The sequence below is a fragment of the Echinops telfairi genome, unplaced genomic scaffold (genome assembly GCF_000313985.2).
Source record: "Echinops telfairi isolate 266 unplaced genomic scaffold, ASM31398v2 ScPeMD7_7473;HRSCAF=8511, whole genome shotgun sequence".
NCBI lineage: Eukaryota > Metazoa > Chordata > Mammalia > Afrosoricida > Tenrecidae > Echinops > Echinops telfairi.
Genome location: NW_022111377.1, coordinates 7,722,516 through 7,740,538, shown reverse-complemented (window position 1 = coordinate 7,740,538; position 18,023 = coordinate 7,722,516). Strand labels below are relative to the sequence as shown.

Here is an 18,023-nt window from a genome sequence, read left to right as displayed (position 1 = left end):
AATTGTTTCCACGAATACTGCCTCCTTTGCCATGAGACCAGAAGAGCTGGATGGTACCCAGCTACCATCACTGAATGCTCACTGAAGAATCCCTCCCCAAGGGGGGCAAAAAGGCAAAGGCAGATAAGAATTTCAAAATCTCATGAACTTCAGATTTTTTTGGAACCCTGGAGGTTGGATGAATTCTTAAAATCATTGCTGAGCTAATTTTTAAACGTTCAACAAACAAATGTCTACCTTGAACATTGTGCTCTTTCCAGAACTATGTATATTTGAGCTGGAACGCTGCTCGGAGGGAGACAGCGGAGTCATGGGGCCGTCAGGGATGCTGGAATAAGGAGCTGGCTTTCTTCTCTCGTGGAAGAGTGATGCACTTGATTTGCTTTCTGGTTATAGTGTGCGGATGGCAGTGTGACTGCCACTGACATCCGCAGACTGAGAATGGATGGCTGGGTGGTATTATTGGTGGGACTAGAAGGACCGCCTCTTTGATAGGCTCCAAATTTAATTTCTGTATTGACAAGATAACCAGAGCATAGGCCCTAGCAAGCTCCCGGGATCATTGGCATGTGTTCTTTCCACTGAGCATTTTTCTCTTTGCTGTGAGGAAACCTAGCTAATCACAATGAATGGATGTATCCATCTTCAGATACAAGCTACTTTTACTGTGAAGAATTCCCATGAATAATGTGTAACTATTCAAGGTGTTCCCCTCCCTCCCCGCCCCTACTTATCCCCTTCCACAGATATGCACAGAGTGGGTTAGTAGTTACCTGACTGACTGAGGACGAAGAAAATTCACTAGGACATGGGTGTCTTAAGGAGTTTTACATGCAGTGTGAGCCTTGCCTCATCAAGCTTCTAAATGATCAGCACTTGGATCCCGAGTTTAGATGAGGGATTAGGCATTCAAACCGTTCACAGTGCAGAGAGCTCTCCTTCAAGTAAATTATCACAGGGAGGGGCCCGAAAGGGTATATTGGACGACCTCAGGCCCAGGAGTTCATGTCAAGAACGTCAAGCACATCAATGAAAGATACCAGGAGATAAACCACAGGGCTTCGCCATTAGTAGAGCGGGTCTCTACTACAGATACACAGTCACGTGAGGAGCTGAAAGGTCTCGGCCTTTATTGATGAGTGTTTTGTTCCTTTTCCCATTTGAAATAAGGGACCGGAGAAGTGTTATCGCTTGAACCAGTTCGCAGAGCGAGGTCTCTGGGGGAGGGAAGTTCAGGATATCAGCCTCTCCATCCTTGGGTTGATGAAGGAAAAGTTTCTGAACATGTTCTGGTCCATACTGTTGATGAGTGCCCTGTCGGCACATGATAGGCGGGGCTTCTCATTGAGGAATTCTTTGTCGAAATTGCTGCAGTCGTATGGTGATTTCTTGGTCGGAATTTAAGCGGGGTGGGGGGTGGGAAAAAAAGGGAAGAAAGTCAATCACTAAATTCATGATCATGAGGTTCACTCTGTAGGTTACAATCTGGGCCCCACGGTAAGTCAGTGGAAGAGACGTTTTCATTGAAAATAAAATAGCACGCCCAAATACACTAACTGGTAAGCATACTCACTGACAGGCATCTACAGCTTCTTTTTTTTTCCACACTCTACTTTTTATTGAGCTATTCATTATTACCCTAATTTTTACCTTCACAGCTCCATTTTCTTTCCTTTTTTAAAAAAAATCATTTTATTGGGGGTGCGTACAACTCTTATCACAATCCATCCATCCATCCATTGTGTCAAGCACTTTTGTACATTTGTTTCCCACCTTCTTCTCAAAACATTTGCTTTCTGCTTGAGCCCCTGGTATCAGCTCCTCATTTTCCCCCTCCCTCACCACTCCCCTTCACCCCTCATCTACAGCTTTTGATTGTATCGGCAGTTCCTGGCATTTTATCAGGGTTGGTGCTGCTGCGGCTGCTGTAAGCTGCCTGTTGTTAGGACCCTACTCACGGCAAGCCTTTCCACAACGGGAAAGGATTGCGGTGGGATCTGTTCATGATCCGGGGGCTTTCCTCAGGCTCCTTTTCAGAAGTAGATTGCCAGGCCTTTCTTCCTAGTCTGGAAGCTCTGCTGGATCCCGGTCGGCACCACACTACAGCCCCACTCAGCCCCCAGAGGCAGATGGGTGGTAGCTTTGCATGAGCTACGCTGGCCAGGAACCACCCCTGGGCCTCCGATACAGAAGGCGAGATTCTCCTAGGGAACCCCCCACCCCCCGACCCCACGTGTCCCTCCTCACTTTAGCAAGTCTATAATCGAATGCACGCAATGGGCTTCCATTTGATAGACACTCAAATATGATTGCACTTCTAGCTTGAAGCTCATCCATGAAGCCGGATCGGCAGCCTGCAAAACCTGGTGTGCTAGATTTGACTGCTGATCTTTTAGACTGTCGGGGGGCTTGGGAGGGGTTGGGGTGGGGCAAAGGGAAGAAAAGATAAGCCTGGGGGTTGCAGGTGACTTAACTCTTTAAAAACAAAAACATCCTTTGCAGCCACTGGCTCCCCTACCCACGCTCATCTTATTACCCAACACGTGGGGCTGCCTTTCACGGAAGGCACAGGCTGGGCTGGCTCCCGTCAGCTCACGGGCCCATTGGTCCCCATGAGAAGAAAAAGACCGCAGATACTTATTTTTAAATACTTTCAGCACAATCCACTCAACAGAAGAGGGTTGGTTTTTTCTTTTTCTTTCAGGGGGAGGGGGGGGTGGTTTATGTAGCTTGGTTTCTGTGGGTACAACTCGGCTTCCTAAGATGAAGAGCCACCATTATCAAAACCACCCATGGTTGTTGAGTCCTTTCTAACTCATAGCGACCCTATCGAGGAGCACAGCTGAGGGTCAGGACCTTTCCACCCTCAAACAGGCCCCTGGGCTGGTGGGCTCAATGGCCCGGACTCTGCCCACAAATGATGACCTCAGACAAACAGGTGAGGGAAAGCCCTTCGAGTGCATCCAGAGATGCCTCAGAGGTAAGGCCTGGCAATTACTTCTCAAAAATCAGCCGTGAAAACCCTCTAGAGCCCAGTTCTACTCTGGTACACCGGGGGTGAGGGGGTTGGGGGGGGGCATGAGTGGGGAGTTGACTTGTCAATGGCTGCTTAGAGAAGGGCATTCTTCTGAGGGCTGCGCTGGTGTGTGCGCGGACCCTGGAGGGCAGGGATGGCAGGGAGGCGAGGATTGGGCGAAGAACTAGCGTGTAGTTACTGGCACAGGCATCCAGTAAAGCGAGCGTGAGTGGAGAGAACTGGTCTCCAGAAGGGGTCTTACCACTTTAGGCCTGAAAGGTGGTTCAATCTCTTTTCTTTCAAGTTCTTCCCAGTTGATCTCCCGAAACAGAGGATGCTGGCGGATGTCTCCCCTCACGCCCAGCCTCTTCTCAGGTTCCCTCACAAAGAGCTGAAAAGCAGAAAGGGAGCCGCTGACTTGGGGGTGTCTCCGTCTCAGGGTGTGTGCCACTTGCAGCTGACTGTGAAGGGCTACACCTCGGACTTGGGGGTCTTACATTGGAAGCTCTGACCACTTGCTTTCCTTGTCTTGTTTATCTACCGACCTCTAGAAAGGACTCACTAGAGTCAAATGCTCTCCCAGAACAAGCCTCATTGAATATGCCTAAGCTGGGGCGTTTGTTTCCTTCCTCTGTGCACCAGGAGCCAGCTTTCTTTCGCGATACATAGACATGGTTTGGAATCTTGGCTTTGCTACGTAAGTCACTGCAGGGAAGTTACAGAGCCCTCTGAGTCAGTTTCCTATCTGTTCAGTGAGCCCAGGATCACAGACTGAGAACACACACATACACACATACCCAACACATGCACACGCCGCCGTACACACACCACGTAGGTGCACACAGGAGCGCATACATGCCTTCTGGAGCAGTTGGTGGTTTGAAACTGCCGACCTTGCAGCTAGAAGCTCAAGGAGTTCTGTGCGGCCATCGCCACAAAATTACTCAGGAACGACTGGTGTCAGGCAGTTAAAGGAGGAGGGACCGTGAGGCTTATCCCACCCCTGCCTCCTGGCAATAGGGAAGCCGGGGGAGGTCAGATATGTCTGCCTCCATCGCCATTCACGTGTGCACCATGTACACATATAACACATGAAACACACGCACCACACATGCCACAGACCACCCACACAGACCACATACAGCCCAAATACATTTGTACACCATCTCTAGTCTGTCAACCCCAACAACAAAGAGTTAGTGATCAACGTATTTCTTTGATCGCCCATCAAATACGAGTTTTGCCTGTTTTAGGCTGACTAGCCTTCGAGGGACCCAGCTCTAAGGGAAACCTGATTGGGGGCATAACACAAACCAGCTTCGGGCAGTCAGCTTTCTGTTTAAAAAAAAAAAGACTGAACATCCAGAATCACTCTGGACTTGCGCAAACCTGCTGGCTAAGTCATATTTAATTCAAAGGCCATCTTTATCATCTCTGAGCTGTATGTATTATTGTTTTCTTTGCACTGCCCCTTCTGCTGCTCTCCCTCACGGGATCAAAACGAGCATTTACAAGGACAGAAAAGAAACTTTGAAACTCCTCAAATTTAAATAAAACATGTCAAGGGCATTAAGGAACAGGCCAGTCTAAACATTAGGCCTGGGAAAATAACAAGTCCCCTGGGTGTCTGGCATAGTGATTCATGATCCTTCTATCAGAGAGAGGCTTATTTATAATGTAACCAGTGTTATAAGGTGTTTTAAGCGACGATGGATCTTTAAAACAGAAAACATAAAACGCAATGGGTTTTCCAAAGGTCCTGGCAAAGCATTGACATCCATTTACACCTAAATTGCAGGAATCTCTTTCTTTGAACTCTTATTCAAATAACCTAGTTAACTGTTTGAAAACACGCCGTTGTTTATCTTATTATTTGAAAATCTTCAAAGGCTCTCTCTACAAAAATAAATAAGTAAAAGCAAAGGCCCGAAAGCATACTCTTGGGTGCTGATTTGCAAAGTAGAGATTTCTTTTATTTCTTTACGGCGAAGAAGAGCTCAGGCCACCATCTGGTCTCTCCAACGGGTTGGCCAGGAAGGTCCTGCCAGCCTTGGCTCCTGGCTCCTCACTGACAACGGGCACTCCATAAGGGCTCTCAAGGGGATACAGAGCAGCTGGTTAGAATCCACTGCACCGTGGAAATGACACTAGTTGGCCGCCCAAGATTCTTAGTACCCACGTGGCCTTGGGCACGTTTTCTGTCTCCATCGCCTTGTTTGTAGAATGAAGCCTCAGACAAGATGATCTCTGCGGCTCCTGAGGCTCGAATGTCCTCGGAGCCCCGCTGAGGACTTTCTTGTGTGATGCTGACCCTGTGCCCTTGGGTTCCCAAAGTCGCCCTCTCTTCCATCGCACATGTCTACACACGGAACATACTGCATGCCTTTCCTGCCCTCTGGCAATTGCATCATGTGAGGATGACCTCTCCTCACATTCTACCACATCTTTTCTTCTCCTCAGCCGTAGCTCCTGCCCCACTTTTCAGCTCACACCCTGTCTTCTTTGGGAAGCTTTGGCTACCTCAGCTCTCTCTCCTCTTAAGCCAAATGCATGGTCATATGATCCATTATGTCATTCATCCCAATACATGTTCTTGGAGAGTCAGTCACCGTGCTAGAGTGGAGACCCAAAGCCCATCAGTAGACAATTGCACATCCCTTACAGAAGGGTCACAAGGAAGAGATGAGCCAGTGAGGGTGCAGTATAGCACTGATGAAACATGCAACTTTCCTGTAGTTTTTTAATGCGTCCTCCCCCCACTATCATGACTTTAATTCTACCATACAAATTTGACCAGACCAGAACATGTGCACTGCTACAGATAAGAGCCCGCAATCCAGGGAATCCAGGACAGATAAACCCCTCAGGACCAATAATGAGAGTAGTGATACCAGGAGGGTAAGGGTAAGGTGTGGGGAGAAAGGGGGAATCTATCACAATGATCAGCATATACCCCCCACTCCAGGGGGACAAACAACAGAAAAGTGGGTGAAGGGAGACAGGTCTAACATTAGCTAAGGTTACATAATAAATGCCTCAGTGTATTAGAAGTAACTGCCTTGGGCCAAGTGTACACTGCCCTAGGTTTTCCATTCACCTTTTCAACAAATACATGTTATTTGTATCCTGCGATTATGATAAAGAAGCTTCAGGGTCTCTCTCATGTTTACATGCATTCTTGTGAAATTAAAGAAATAATTATTTAAAAAATAAGATGTATAAGGTACAGATAATATCGATCTCCAGTTTCCATACTCAAGATCCTTTGTGGCCTCGTAGGGAGCCTCAGACCAGCCATTCCCAGGCAAGGATGCTGCACGGAACAAATCAATGTCCATAAAGAAAAGAACTGCTTGGTCCATAAAAGCTGTCAGGAGGATTGCTTACATTGATAGGAAATAGCACAGCCCTTCCATCAATGGCCAGGATCCGGATGGAGTTTATTTAAACGTATTCAGCTGTCTGGGCACGATAGCCCTTCCAGGCTGCCGAGGATTGCAACGAGCCCTTAGCACCTGTCACTGGTGACAGGCTCTACCTGGAATCTTCTCTCTCTCTTTCTCCCATCCCCACTTCCATCTTTCTATAAATGGAAGAGCCATTTGTGCTCGGGATCCTTAGTTTTCCATCTTTCCAAACAAATGGACAGGCTCTCCTGGGTGATGAAGTGAGGAAGAAACGAGAGTTTATTTGGCAGCAGTCACCTGGACAGCTGTGTCCCTGTTGTAATTCCTCCTGGGTCACAGCTTCCTCTGATGCGCAGTGTCCATTTCACCGTACGCATCAATGTCCCATGAAGGCACAAGAGACAGAGTCTGGTACTGCTGCTGCTGGAACGGAAACCATGAGATGCTCCCTTGCCCAACTCTCTTAGGGAACTTGTCACTCCTGGGTTCCAACCCTTCTGTGAAATTCCTTTGACTAAGTTTTCAAGAGTATTGCCTTCGATTTTGACAGAAAAGGGAACTCAAAAGACGAAGGGACTGTTGGCGCATAGCTGCCATGCAAATAGGGAGCAGAGATAAAACTAGCAACCAGTCTTATAGTCAGCAAGTTACATAGTTGACACTAATTTTTAACAACTCAATGCTAGAATTCTTACGAGAACTACCTTCTCCAAGGATAAGGAACATGGAATGATTACTAACTTGTCAGAAATGATACGCTCAATCCTTTCTAGGTGGGAAGGGGTTCTTTCATCAACTAGTGCCTTCGTTCAGATGCAAAAGATGCCAAAAATGCAAAACCGAACCAGACTAGCATGTTCATGGAATGGGAACAATTGCAGGTTGAAGCCTAGGAATGGGGGAGCAGGAACATGGGTAGTGAACTCTTTCCGGAGCCTGTGGTAGAAGACCGGACTATTGCCAAGACTGTAGAGCATGGCACACATTCAAACGATTATTTCCAACTCTGCTGACCAGGAGGCTCGGCTGCTACGTAACAGATACGCTGCTCTTGTTTTCTTAGCGAAAGATGAAGTTCCTAGCAAGGCATCCATTGGTAATTTGTCTCATTCTGGTTATCATTTTGGTCCATCCACATGGTACTAATTTGTTCCAGTTTCACTTTGCCAGCTCCCCTCAATTCTCTCAGTTTTCAGCCTAATATATATACATATATATAAAATATGTAATTATATAAAATATTATATGTTATATAATATTGTATAATAGAATACATTAATAATATATTATTATATATTAATATATATATATAATTTTGCAGTACATCTTTCTCCTGCCACTGAAATCCTGTTGGTGGTTTCTGTTGTTATTGCATGACATTTAGTCTTAGATTTTTTTTTTTAATTTTCTTTTTGAAACACAAGTAATGATAGAATCAGAAAGTTGCAGTGATAGTCTAGAGGGAGGTCCTCTGGGACCTCCATCCAGTTTCCCCCAATTTTTACATTTGACAGATGTGAAATGTCAAAACCAAGAAAATGAAATTAATACAACATGTGTGTATAGTTCTATGGTGTTCTACCGCAGGGGTAGATCATGTCACCACCGCCGCTATGAGAGATCGCCGCCACAATCGCCCTTCTGCCATGCGCCGTCTAGCAACCCCTTGACCACGACCGGCAGCCGCTCCTCTGTTTTCCATCTGTCTAATGTTGTCATTTCACTGCTGTTGTGCATTGTTAGCTGCCTTCCAGTCCATCCCCGTTCCTGGAGATCCCTGGGGGCAGAATAGAACTCCTGGGCTTTCAAGGCTGTCACCATTTGGAAGCAAATCAGCAAGCCTGTTTTCTGAGGTTCCTCTGAGTGGCTTTGAACTGCCAACCTTTAGCCAGCTGTCAAACACTTAGCCATTTGTGTCACCCAGGGACTCCATCGTTTCAGTCATGCTACATAAATGGACTCCTGGCACGTGACCTTTGGAGATGGGCGTTTTGCACTCAGTGTATGGTGAGCGGTTTGATGGACATGAGTGGTATGATGCCTTCAGACTTCCTTTCTCTATGGGGCTGATTTCCACACCCGTGGCTTTTCACCTTCCTTGAAAGAAATAATTTCCTGTTCCATTGTCTTTTCTCTCCTTCGAAGTCCTCGCTCCCCATTTGTTTCCTTGGAAGTATCCCAGATGAACTCCACCTGGTTTCCGCCAGTCCTGGCCCACAGCCATTCCAGAGCCCCAGGGAGAGCTGGCTTTGGGAAGCTCAGTCCGAAGGAGGGTTCTGTGTTGTAAGGGTGAGCTGCAACTGTGGCTCCAGGGCTCCCATCCTGTGCCTCACCTGGAGGTAGCACCTGAGACTGGCCCCTACCCTGTGACTCACCTGGAGATAGCACCTGAGACTGCAAGGGCCCTCCCTCTGCTAGTACAGACTGACCTCCCGCTTCCTCTCTTTTCTCTGTTGAGCTTGCTGCCCTCACCCGTCTCAGTATAGCCCTCACCTCGGGTCCTTCAGAAAGGCAAGGGTTAACAAAAGGAAGTCATTGTAATCATGTTCGCACTTGCCTTTCTGCAAAGGGAGATGACATGCATTCGAATCCCACTAACATTTCTTACTGCTATGTTTGAAAACTGTCTTGTTAATTTTGAAGTGAGCATTCATTTGGTCCGTTTGGGTTAGTCAGTAGAAGTGAATTTAGTGGGTCGTTCAGGGAGTTTTCTAAGTGTATTGGTTATTTGGATCACATTCAGAAAGCAAAAGCGGAACCTTAACAGACTCAAATTCTTGACATTTTGATTCTCCGAGGATCTTGTTAGAATGTAGGCTGATTCAGTCTATCTGGGATGGACATGCAATTTCCCCCGCAAGGGCTTGAACCTCCACCAGCCAGTTAGAAGCTCTGTTTTAAATACCATGTACCATTAATCTTGGGCTAAGTGTCCTTTGAGGGCTTTGCCAGCTCTTCTCAGATTGGAGATCTTCATTCCCGAGGGAGAGTTCTGGAGTTGCCTCCAAATTTCTAAGAAAAAAATCCCTTCAAAACTCACTGCGATGGAGTCGATGATGACTCAGAGTGGTGACCCGATCGGGCAGGGTAGAAGTGCCCCTGTGAGACTCTGAGACGGTCACTCTTTACGGAAGAAGCAGTAAGCCCTCTTGTCAGGTGCATCGGAGAGGTAGAAGTGTATGTGCTTGAAATTCAATTTCAAGTTTCAAGTTAAAATGAAATTAAAGTTAAATTTTCTCATGAGCAAAAAAATGTGCACTAGTGAGAAAAGGTTGGACCTGGTCATATTTCTCTAAGCTTAGATGTAGAACTCCTTGTGGTGACTGTTGGGTGCCATTTGGTGCTGACTCATGGATCAAAGGGCTGTTGTTCAAACAGAGCAAAGGAACACGACATGGTTTCAAACCAGGAAAAGTGGGCTTCAGGATTGTGTCCTCTCTCCATCCATATTCCATCTGCATGCTGAGCAAATCATCTGAAAAGCTGTCCTAGATGAGGATGGCACTACATCAGGATTGAGGGAAGGCTTATTAACAGCCTGGGATGGACAGGTGCCACAACTTTGCCTGCAGAAAGTGAGGAGGAGTAGAACCATTGCTGATGAAGATCAAGGAGTCAAGCCTCCCGTATAGATTACAACTCAATGCAAAGAAAATCAGAAGGCTCACAACTGGGCTAGTAGGGAACAGCATGATCAGCAGAGAAAAGATTGAAGGTGTCAAGGATTTTGTCTTGCTCGGATCAAGATTCACAGAAGCAGCGGTCAAGTGATCACATAACGCATTGGATTGGGTAAATCCGCTGCATGCGATCTCTTTAAAGGCGGATGTGTCTGACCCAGCCATGGTGTTTTCAATTGCTTTATAATAAAGCTGGACACTGAGTAAGGAAGACTGCGAAAGAAGCCATGTATTAGAACACGGTGCCGGGGAAGAATCTGGAAAGTACTAAGGACTGCCGAGAGAACAACCAACCCGTCTAAGAAGGAAGTACAGCCAGAAGGCTCCTTAGAAGTGACAATGGTGAGAATTCCTCTCAAGTATGTTGGACATGTTATCAAGAAAAAATTGTCCCCGGGAACAGGACATCCTCTCTGGTCAAGTGGAAAGGCAGTGAAAAAGGCAAACCTTCAAGGGATGGATTGATACCGTGACTGTCAACATTGAGCGAATACGTCTCAAGGATGGGGCAGCACCTCGCCAGGGTCTCTGTGAGTCAGCTTGGACTCAACTGCCCCCCCCCCCCAACATAGTCACAGTCAAGGAACTAGTCCCTTCGGAGGGGCTCGAATTACATGAGATACAGGCTCACAGTCCTCACTTCTAAGGCTGTCCTTCCAAGAATCCCATGGGACTGGAGCCCGTGGTCCTTCGAGTAGTCTTTGCCAGTACCTGCAGATACACAGACTTTTCTGCGGTCCTTCTTAGTCATGGCCCACTTCACATGGACAAGGCATTTGGAAAGACTTTGGCTTGGGTCAGGTGCCCCTTAGTCCCCAAACGACACCTTTTCTCCCTTTAGAACTGCCCAGTTCAAAAGAGGCCCAGTGTAAAGGGGTCTTCCCAGTGCAAAACACTGTCTGATTTCTTGAACATTGCTTCTCTACGTGTTAATTATGAATCCAACTAAATTGAAATAGTTTACAACGTGAATCTTTTCTACATTTATCACTGTTAAAGTCCACTGATGGCTTCTAATATCAAAATAGCTCATCTGATTTCCAGTCTCAATATGCTTAAGATAAACCCCTGCCACTGTATGGATTCTGGCTCATAGCTACGCTCTAGGACAGGGTAGAGCTGCTCCATAGAGGTTCTGAGACTGTGGATCTGTCCAGAAGCAAACTGCCTCATCTTTCTCTTGCAGAAGGGCTGGTGGCTTTGAACCTCTGACCCTTGGATTAACAGCCGAGTTCTTTAACCACTGTACTACTGGGGCTTCTATATACAGTAAAAGCAAAGCTAAAAATGGTTTCCTTAGTGATCTAAGGATCCCTGGTAGGCAAAAGTTAGACTAGTACCTGCAAGCATGGTGGTTCAAATCCACCAGCAGCAACAAGGGATAAAGTTGAGGCTTTCTGTCCCTGTACAGATTACTAGTCTCAGAAACCCCCATGGCTGTGGGTTTTTTGGTTTAATGATTTTTCTAGCCCGCTGAAATAGGAAACACAAGACATCCACACACTGAATTTTGTCAAAAACCCCACACCCTTTAGCTTTGTTAAGTCTCTCGATCACACCAGTGGATTCCCTTATTTGTAATGATAAACAGCTCAGTTTATCATTACTGTCGTTGCTATATCTCTGTAGTCTGTTGTTTGGTGCGATTCTCATTTTTAAACTTCTGCACGTGGAAGAAAGCCTGGTGGTGCATTGATCCAGCATCTGCCTAGTAACTGAGAAGTTGGTGGTTTGAAACCACCCAGGGGTTTCCCGGGAGAACACCCTAGTCTTAGCTCTCCATAAGGGGTAGAGCTAAGAAACTCTAAGGACAGTTGTACTCTGCCACAGGGGTGGCTATGAGCCCAAACAGAAATGCACACAGTACCCATTAGCAGCAGTCCCTGTGCACTAGGACTCCACATAAGTCCACACCTTTAGTGACAGCCCTTTGCCGTTCCTTCCCTCCCTGCGCTGGTTGGCCCTGGGAACTCTTGCTTCATAGCTTGTGAGTCAATGCCCCGTGTGGGTCTGTGCTACTGTACACTGGCTCTTAGTGGAATGCTGGGCCCTCATGGGCTGGGGTCTGTCTCCCGTGAGTCCTGTAGGGAGCTGCTGCGATGGTAACAGTTGGCGCTCTCTGCTTTTCAGGGTGAAGGATGCATTTGTCTGTCCATTGGACAAGAGGCAGGAGAGAGAGGGCGCCTTCGATCTGAAACCTTTGTCCGTCCTGTTGGGTAGCGAGTGAAACCATAAGGTGGCGTGTGGGGGTTAGAGTGTGGGTAGAGGAAACAGTCAGGCTACTGGATGGGTTGGTTGAATAATAGCTGTCTCAAGAGACTCAGGCCAAGATGTCCTCTGTGGTGGGCACTGCCCAAGAACCCGTGGAAGAGCCTCAGAGAAGACTCAGGTGCAAGCATCTGCCAGACTGGATGGAAGCAGTCAGCCCCGCTACAACCACACTCCTGTCCCCGCCGTTGACCAGCGCTCACCATGGGCTGTGGCAGGAGAAAGGGCACAGAAGCCTCCCCTGTCACGTTTGACTGATGCCACAATGAATGCCTTGCACTGGACCCTTTTCAGACTTGAGACGGGGCCTGGTGACCACAGGTTTGACTTCTACTGCAGAGGGCGCAGAAATGACTCCCAAGTGAATTCCATGACCAAAGGCTTTTTTGTTTTTATTTTTAGTAGGAAACAACCAACAACTAAGTTGTAAGCCCCAAGTTGTGTTTGAACAATATACCAACTACAGCTCAATGTGAGGGCAGCTAGGAATCATGGGACCCGGTTCTTGGGAACATCTTAGATCAATGATACCCATCAGGCCTTCTCTCATACTCCCTTAGAGAGGTAATGTCCACCATATTGATAACCTCCCTTAAAGCAGAGACCCCTCCCTCAACTCCCATTGGATATCATTAACCCCTCCCTCAACTCCCATTGGATATCATTAACCCCTCCCTCAACTCCCATTGGATATCACTAATGTTTCCCGCGTATAAAGCAGAATCTAGAGATGGATGGGAATACGCAGAGGAAACAACACCGACTTGACCTTATGGCTTGCCTTCTTACCTTCACTAAAATGTCCCGGGCTTCCTTGTCCAGCCATCTCGGGTAGAAGGGATTGTCCATGCGGATGGAGTGGAAGAGCTCTTCTTCATCTTGCCCATGGAACGGTGACTGGCCCATGAGCATTTCGTACAGGAGGACGCCAAAGGACCACCAGTCGACAGAATGGCTGTATTTCTGCCCCAGCAGGATCTGTGGGACCAGAGGCAGAGACGGGGGAGTGATACGGACTCGTGCCTTTCTCAGGGTCACTCAGAAAGAAGGGGCCGGGATGGGAACATGCGGTTTTCACAAAGATCACACCGAGAACTAGGTCCTTGCACAAACTCACCAAGGGAAAGAAATGAGCAGACAAGGGCAAAACAGAGTCACTATTTTTGAGTTCTAAATTTTACCTCTCCTCCTATTAAGAAGGAGCCCCGATGGTGTAGTGGTTATGTGTTGGGGCTGCTAACAATAAGATCAGCAGTTCAAAACCACCAGCCTCTCCTCGGGAGAGGAGTTTTTTACTCCTGGGAAGACTTACAGTCTCAGGAACTCACAGGGACAGTTCTACCCTGTCCTACAGGGTCGTTATGAATCAGCATTGATTTAATGCAGCAGTTCTCAACCTGGGGTTCTGACCCCTTTGGGGGTCGAGTGAGCCTTTCACAGGGGTCGCCCGACTTGTAAGAGTAGCAAAATGACAGTGATGAAGTAGCAACGACAATAATTTTATGGTTGGGGGTCACCACCACATGAGGCACTGTATTAACGGGTGGCGGCAAGAGGAAGGATGAGAACCACTGATTGAATGGAAGGCAGCTTGGTTTGGTTTTCTGATATTAAGTTACACCCTGAGTGGCTAACTACAAGGTCAGTGGTTTGAACCCATCCGTCGCTCCACAGCAGCATAAAGATTTGAAGTCTCAGAAACCCAAAGGAGCAGCTCTGCTCTTGTCCTATAGGGTCCCCTTGAATCGTTTCTGACTTAGGGGCAGGGAGTTTGTGTTTTCGTTCCTGGCATTAAGGAAAACCACTGAACTGTGTTCACTTAGCCTTCATCCCTGTGACATGAGGGTTTGGGGATGGGCACGTATCTAATGTCTCAGTGCCTCTGATGTGACCATCTAATCAACAGCAACCACAAAACCTCCTGCCATGGAGTCAGAGCCGAACTGTGCTTCCCTGGGGGAGTCGGCCAACTGTGCAGGCCTTTTTTCTGGGAGCCAAGGACTAGTCCAGCCGCTGTATTATATTGACCTTGACTGTGCCGACACGTGGCGTGTGGTTCCTCTAGGTAATCAAACAGCCAGCATGATCATCTGACCAAGCCCCTTCCTTGCAGCCTAAACGACTCAGGGGCATTCGAGTTAGAAGTCCCAGCAGCAGTCAGCATCACAAGCCCGGAAGAGGAGGAAGTCTCATTTTTGTGAAAATAAAGAGCTGGCTGCCGACCCAACTCAGGTGCAGGGAATCTTCCACTGATTCCCCTTATAAAAATGCCACCCACTCGCCTTGACTTTTAAAGTTAACTTGAACATTTAGGAAATACATACATTTCATGTTAAGGAATCAGCTGAAAGCAGACCCGGGTAGAAGAATAAGGAACGTAAAAACGCACCAAAGCCATACTCGGTCTTCATCCAACATGCCAAACGGGGCCAGATTCACATGCAATCCCCGCAAATGGCCACAAGGTGGAGCCCAAAACAACCAGAAATTGCTCTGAGCATTGCATCTTTGTCTACAGCTTCATTTGACAGGACAGATGAAAGGACGTGTGGACAGGAGACAGCTGTGTTTAAAATTAAGCCTTTTAGGCTAGGTGATGTTAATAAAAAAATTGAGTCTTAAGTCATGAGGAATAGAAAAAATTCAAATGAACACTTCATTACCAGCGAGCAGAACAGACTAGCTGTTTAATGAGTACCGCTGTGGGAGGTGCTGCTTTGTGTGTCCTCCGGCTCTCTCGATGCATGCTCTCTCTCATTTAATGACACCTGAGATAGTTACACGGAGCCCTGGGGGCTAGTGGGTTAAGCGCTGGGATGCTAAGGGCAAGGTCAGCAGCTTGAACCACCAGTTCTTGCGAGTGAGAAAGACGAGACTTTCTGCTCCGGTCAAGATGGATAGCCGCTGTCGTTGGAAGTGTCCGAGTTGCTAATCAGCTCGATGGCTGTGAGTTTGGTTTGCTTTGCAGTTAGGTACAAGGAGGCCTGATGACTCAGGGAGCACCGTGTTAGGTGCTAACTGGAAGGTCAATGGTTCAAACCCCCCAGCGAAGGAGAAAGACGAGATGACTGGTTCCACTTCAGAAGCCCCGGGGAGTTGCTGTGGGACGCAGGGCTGCGATGAACCGGACTCCAGGACAGTGAGTGTTTGGGGTTTTGAGGTCGATGGTGTTGTCCCTCTTGTATCGAGGAGGACAATGGGGCGGAGGGAAGTTGCACACCTTAGTTAAATAGGTCTCCTAGAGCCCTAGGGGCGTTCTTGGGTGAGCGTTGGAGGTGAACGGCCAGGCTGGTGGTTCAAACCCACCAGGTGTTCTGCAGGAGCAAGAGGAGGCTGTCTGAGCTCATCAAAATAGTCAGCCTCCAAATCCCCTTATAGCAGTGGTTCTCAACCTGTAAGTTGCGACCCCTTTGGGGGTCGACCGACCCTTTCACAGGGGTTGCCTAAAACCAGTGGAAAACATAAATATTTCACAATCTATAATTACATGTTGTTTTGTGATGAATCATGATGCTTTAATTGTTAAATTATGTTCCAGTTGTTACAATGAAAATACATCCTGCATATCAGATAGTTACATGATGATTCAAAACAGTAGCAAAAAGACAGTGATGAAGTAGCAACGAAAATAATGTTATGGTTGGGAGTCACCACCACATGAGGGACTATATGGAAGGGCCTTGGCATGAGGAAGGTTGAGACGCATGACTTTATAGAGTCCCTGAGTCGGCATCAACGCGATGGCAGTGGGGTTTGGGTACAATGACCAAGAATAATGGGCGTGGCTGGGTGGACCTGACGCCCTTTGAATTATGCTGCAATGGTACTGTGCCCAAAGAGCCAACAGTGCCGCCTTGGAAGAACACAGCCAAGTGCTCCTTCGAAGGGAGAATGGAGAGACTGTCCATCTCCCACTCTGTCACACTGTCGGTGCCAGACAGAGATCATGCTTGGTAAAGTAGCATGTCTGTGACAAAGAGGGAGATCCTCATCCAGAAGAGTGGACAGTCGCTGCAGCGATGGGAGACATAGAGCAATGACCGTGGGGATGATACGAGGACCAGGCAGTGTCTCATGTTCTTGCCCCTAAAAAATCAGACTCCCTGCCAGCGAGTTGATGCTGACTCATAGCGACCCTCTGTGGGTTTCCAAGACTACAACTACTTACGGGAGTAGAAAGCCCAGTCTTTCTCCCTGCTGGTGGTTTGGAACTGCTGACCTTTAGGATTCCAGCTCAACATGTAACCACTATGCCATTAGGGCTCCCAGGGTAGCTATCGATTAGACGGGACTTGAAGGCACCTACCAATAATGATATTCCGGCCTTCAGCCTGCGCTCGTCAGGAACGGAGGCTTCTTGGACATTTCGTAGCATCAATAGGTTTGTATATTCAAAAGGTAAATCTGCGATGGGTTTGTACATTAGGAAGGTAAGAATGATGATTAGGTAAGAATGATGATTTGGCAAGACGGTGGCTTTCAACACAGTACACGCACCCTCAGAGTGAGTCGGACCATCTCAGGAGATGTGAGGAGAGCTTGTATTTATGTTCATATTTAGCAGTCTACCAGGGAGAGAATGGGGTGCAGGTGACATTGGGACCCTCGTTCCTACAGCGAGACAGGAAAGGGGACGTCCTTCAGAAGGAGCCTGGCGGTGGCTGCGCCTGAGAGGGAAGTGGCTGAGGAAGGTCTTTCTTTCGAGGGGGCCTCGTCGGGAATGACAGCAGTAGAGGTCTGGCTCAGAGGCTGTGTTGAGAATGGCGACTCAGGGGGAGTCAATGGTTGAATGGAGACTCCTCTCCGTGGACTTCCTCGCTTGTATCTTAATTAGCTTTGGCGTCCCTTCAAGCTGGAAAGGGCGTCAGGCATCCCTCCCCATGTTTGTGCTGGCTGGAAGGAAGCATAGATTTCTAATATCCCCAAGTTATTAAATCAATGAGCCGAGCTTCGGGGAGCTCAACAACTGCTTAGAAGTGGAAAGTCATAATTTCTTCTTGAACAGAGGCCAACCTTGCACTTAAACAAGGTTGCATTAAAATTAAATACCACATAATCACAGGGCAAAACCACAGATTTCTTTGACTTGTGCGGCCATAATGACTGTGGCCACGATAGGGGTTTGCTGCTAAGTTGGTTCCACCCAGGACATCAGAGCTCTATCTTTATCTAACTACCATCACTCACTCACTCACATCACTCACTCTTCCAGAATGGTTAGGAGCATCTCTTCTTTTCCGAAGTCCTTTGGCTTCCTTTGACGATACAGGCGAGTAAGATTATGCAATTAGGCACAAGTGATAAAATGGCCAAGAACTAGACACACACCTGGTATCAATGTCAGTGTCCATTTCCTAGCTTTGGACTTGAAACACACTTATGTATGGAGCTGGGTGGAGGGTATGCATCTATAATTATTTGAAAACAGCATGTTAATAAAAGTCAGAAACAGTCTCTGACTTTAAAGCTACCATCACGCAAAGCTGTTCTCAGTTGACACAGAATTCTGACTCTTGTCCCACTGCCAACCTTCCCTCTAGTCCTCCAGTGCTTCTGGATTTGTGACAAACCCTCCCCAAACCAGAACCAAAACAAAACCAAATTCACTGCCACCGAGTTGGTGGGTTTCTGAGACTGCAAATGCTTGCAGCA

The 18,023-nt window shown here is 47.5% G+C and overlaps 1 protein-coding gene across 1 annotated transcript in view; it reads right to left on the bottom strand.

Moving 5' to 3' along the window:
• Positions 1-1,105: 1,105 nt before the first annotated feature.
• The window catches only part of PRKCQ (protein kinase C theta), a 116,229-nt gene continuing 99,311 nt past the window's right edge, over positions 1,106-18,023 (bottom strand). Inside the window, exons 14-16 of the mRNA XM_004712624.4 lie at positions 13,161-13,349; positions 3,279-3,407; positions 1,106-1,388 (exon numbers count right to left, since the gene is read on the bottom strand). Of these exons, the coding sequence (XP_004712681.2) occupies positions 1,233-1,388; positions 3,279-3,407; positions 13,161-13,349 (474 nt within the window). The 3' untranslated portion in view covers positions 1,106-1,232. The remainder of the gene's footprint in view (positions 1,389-3,278; positions 3,408-13,160; positions 13,350-18,023) is intronic.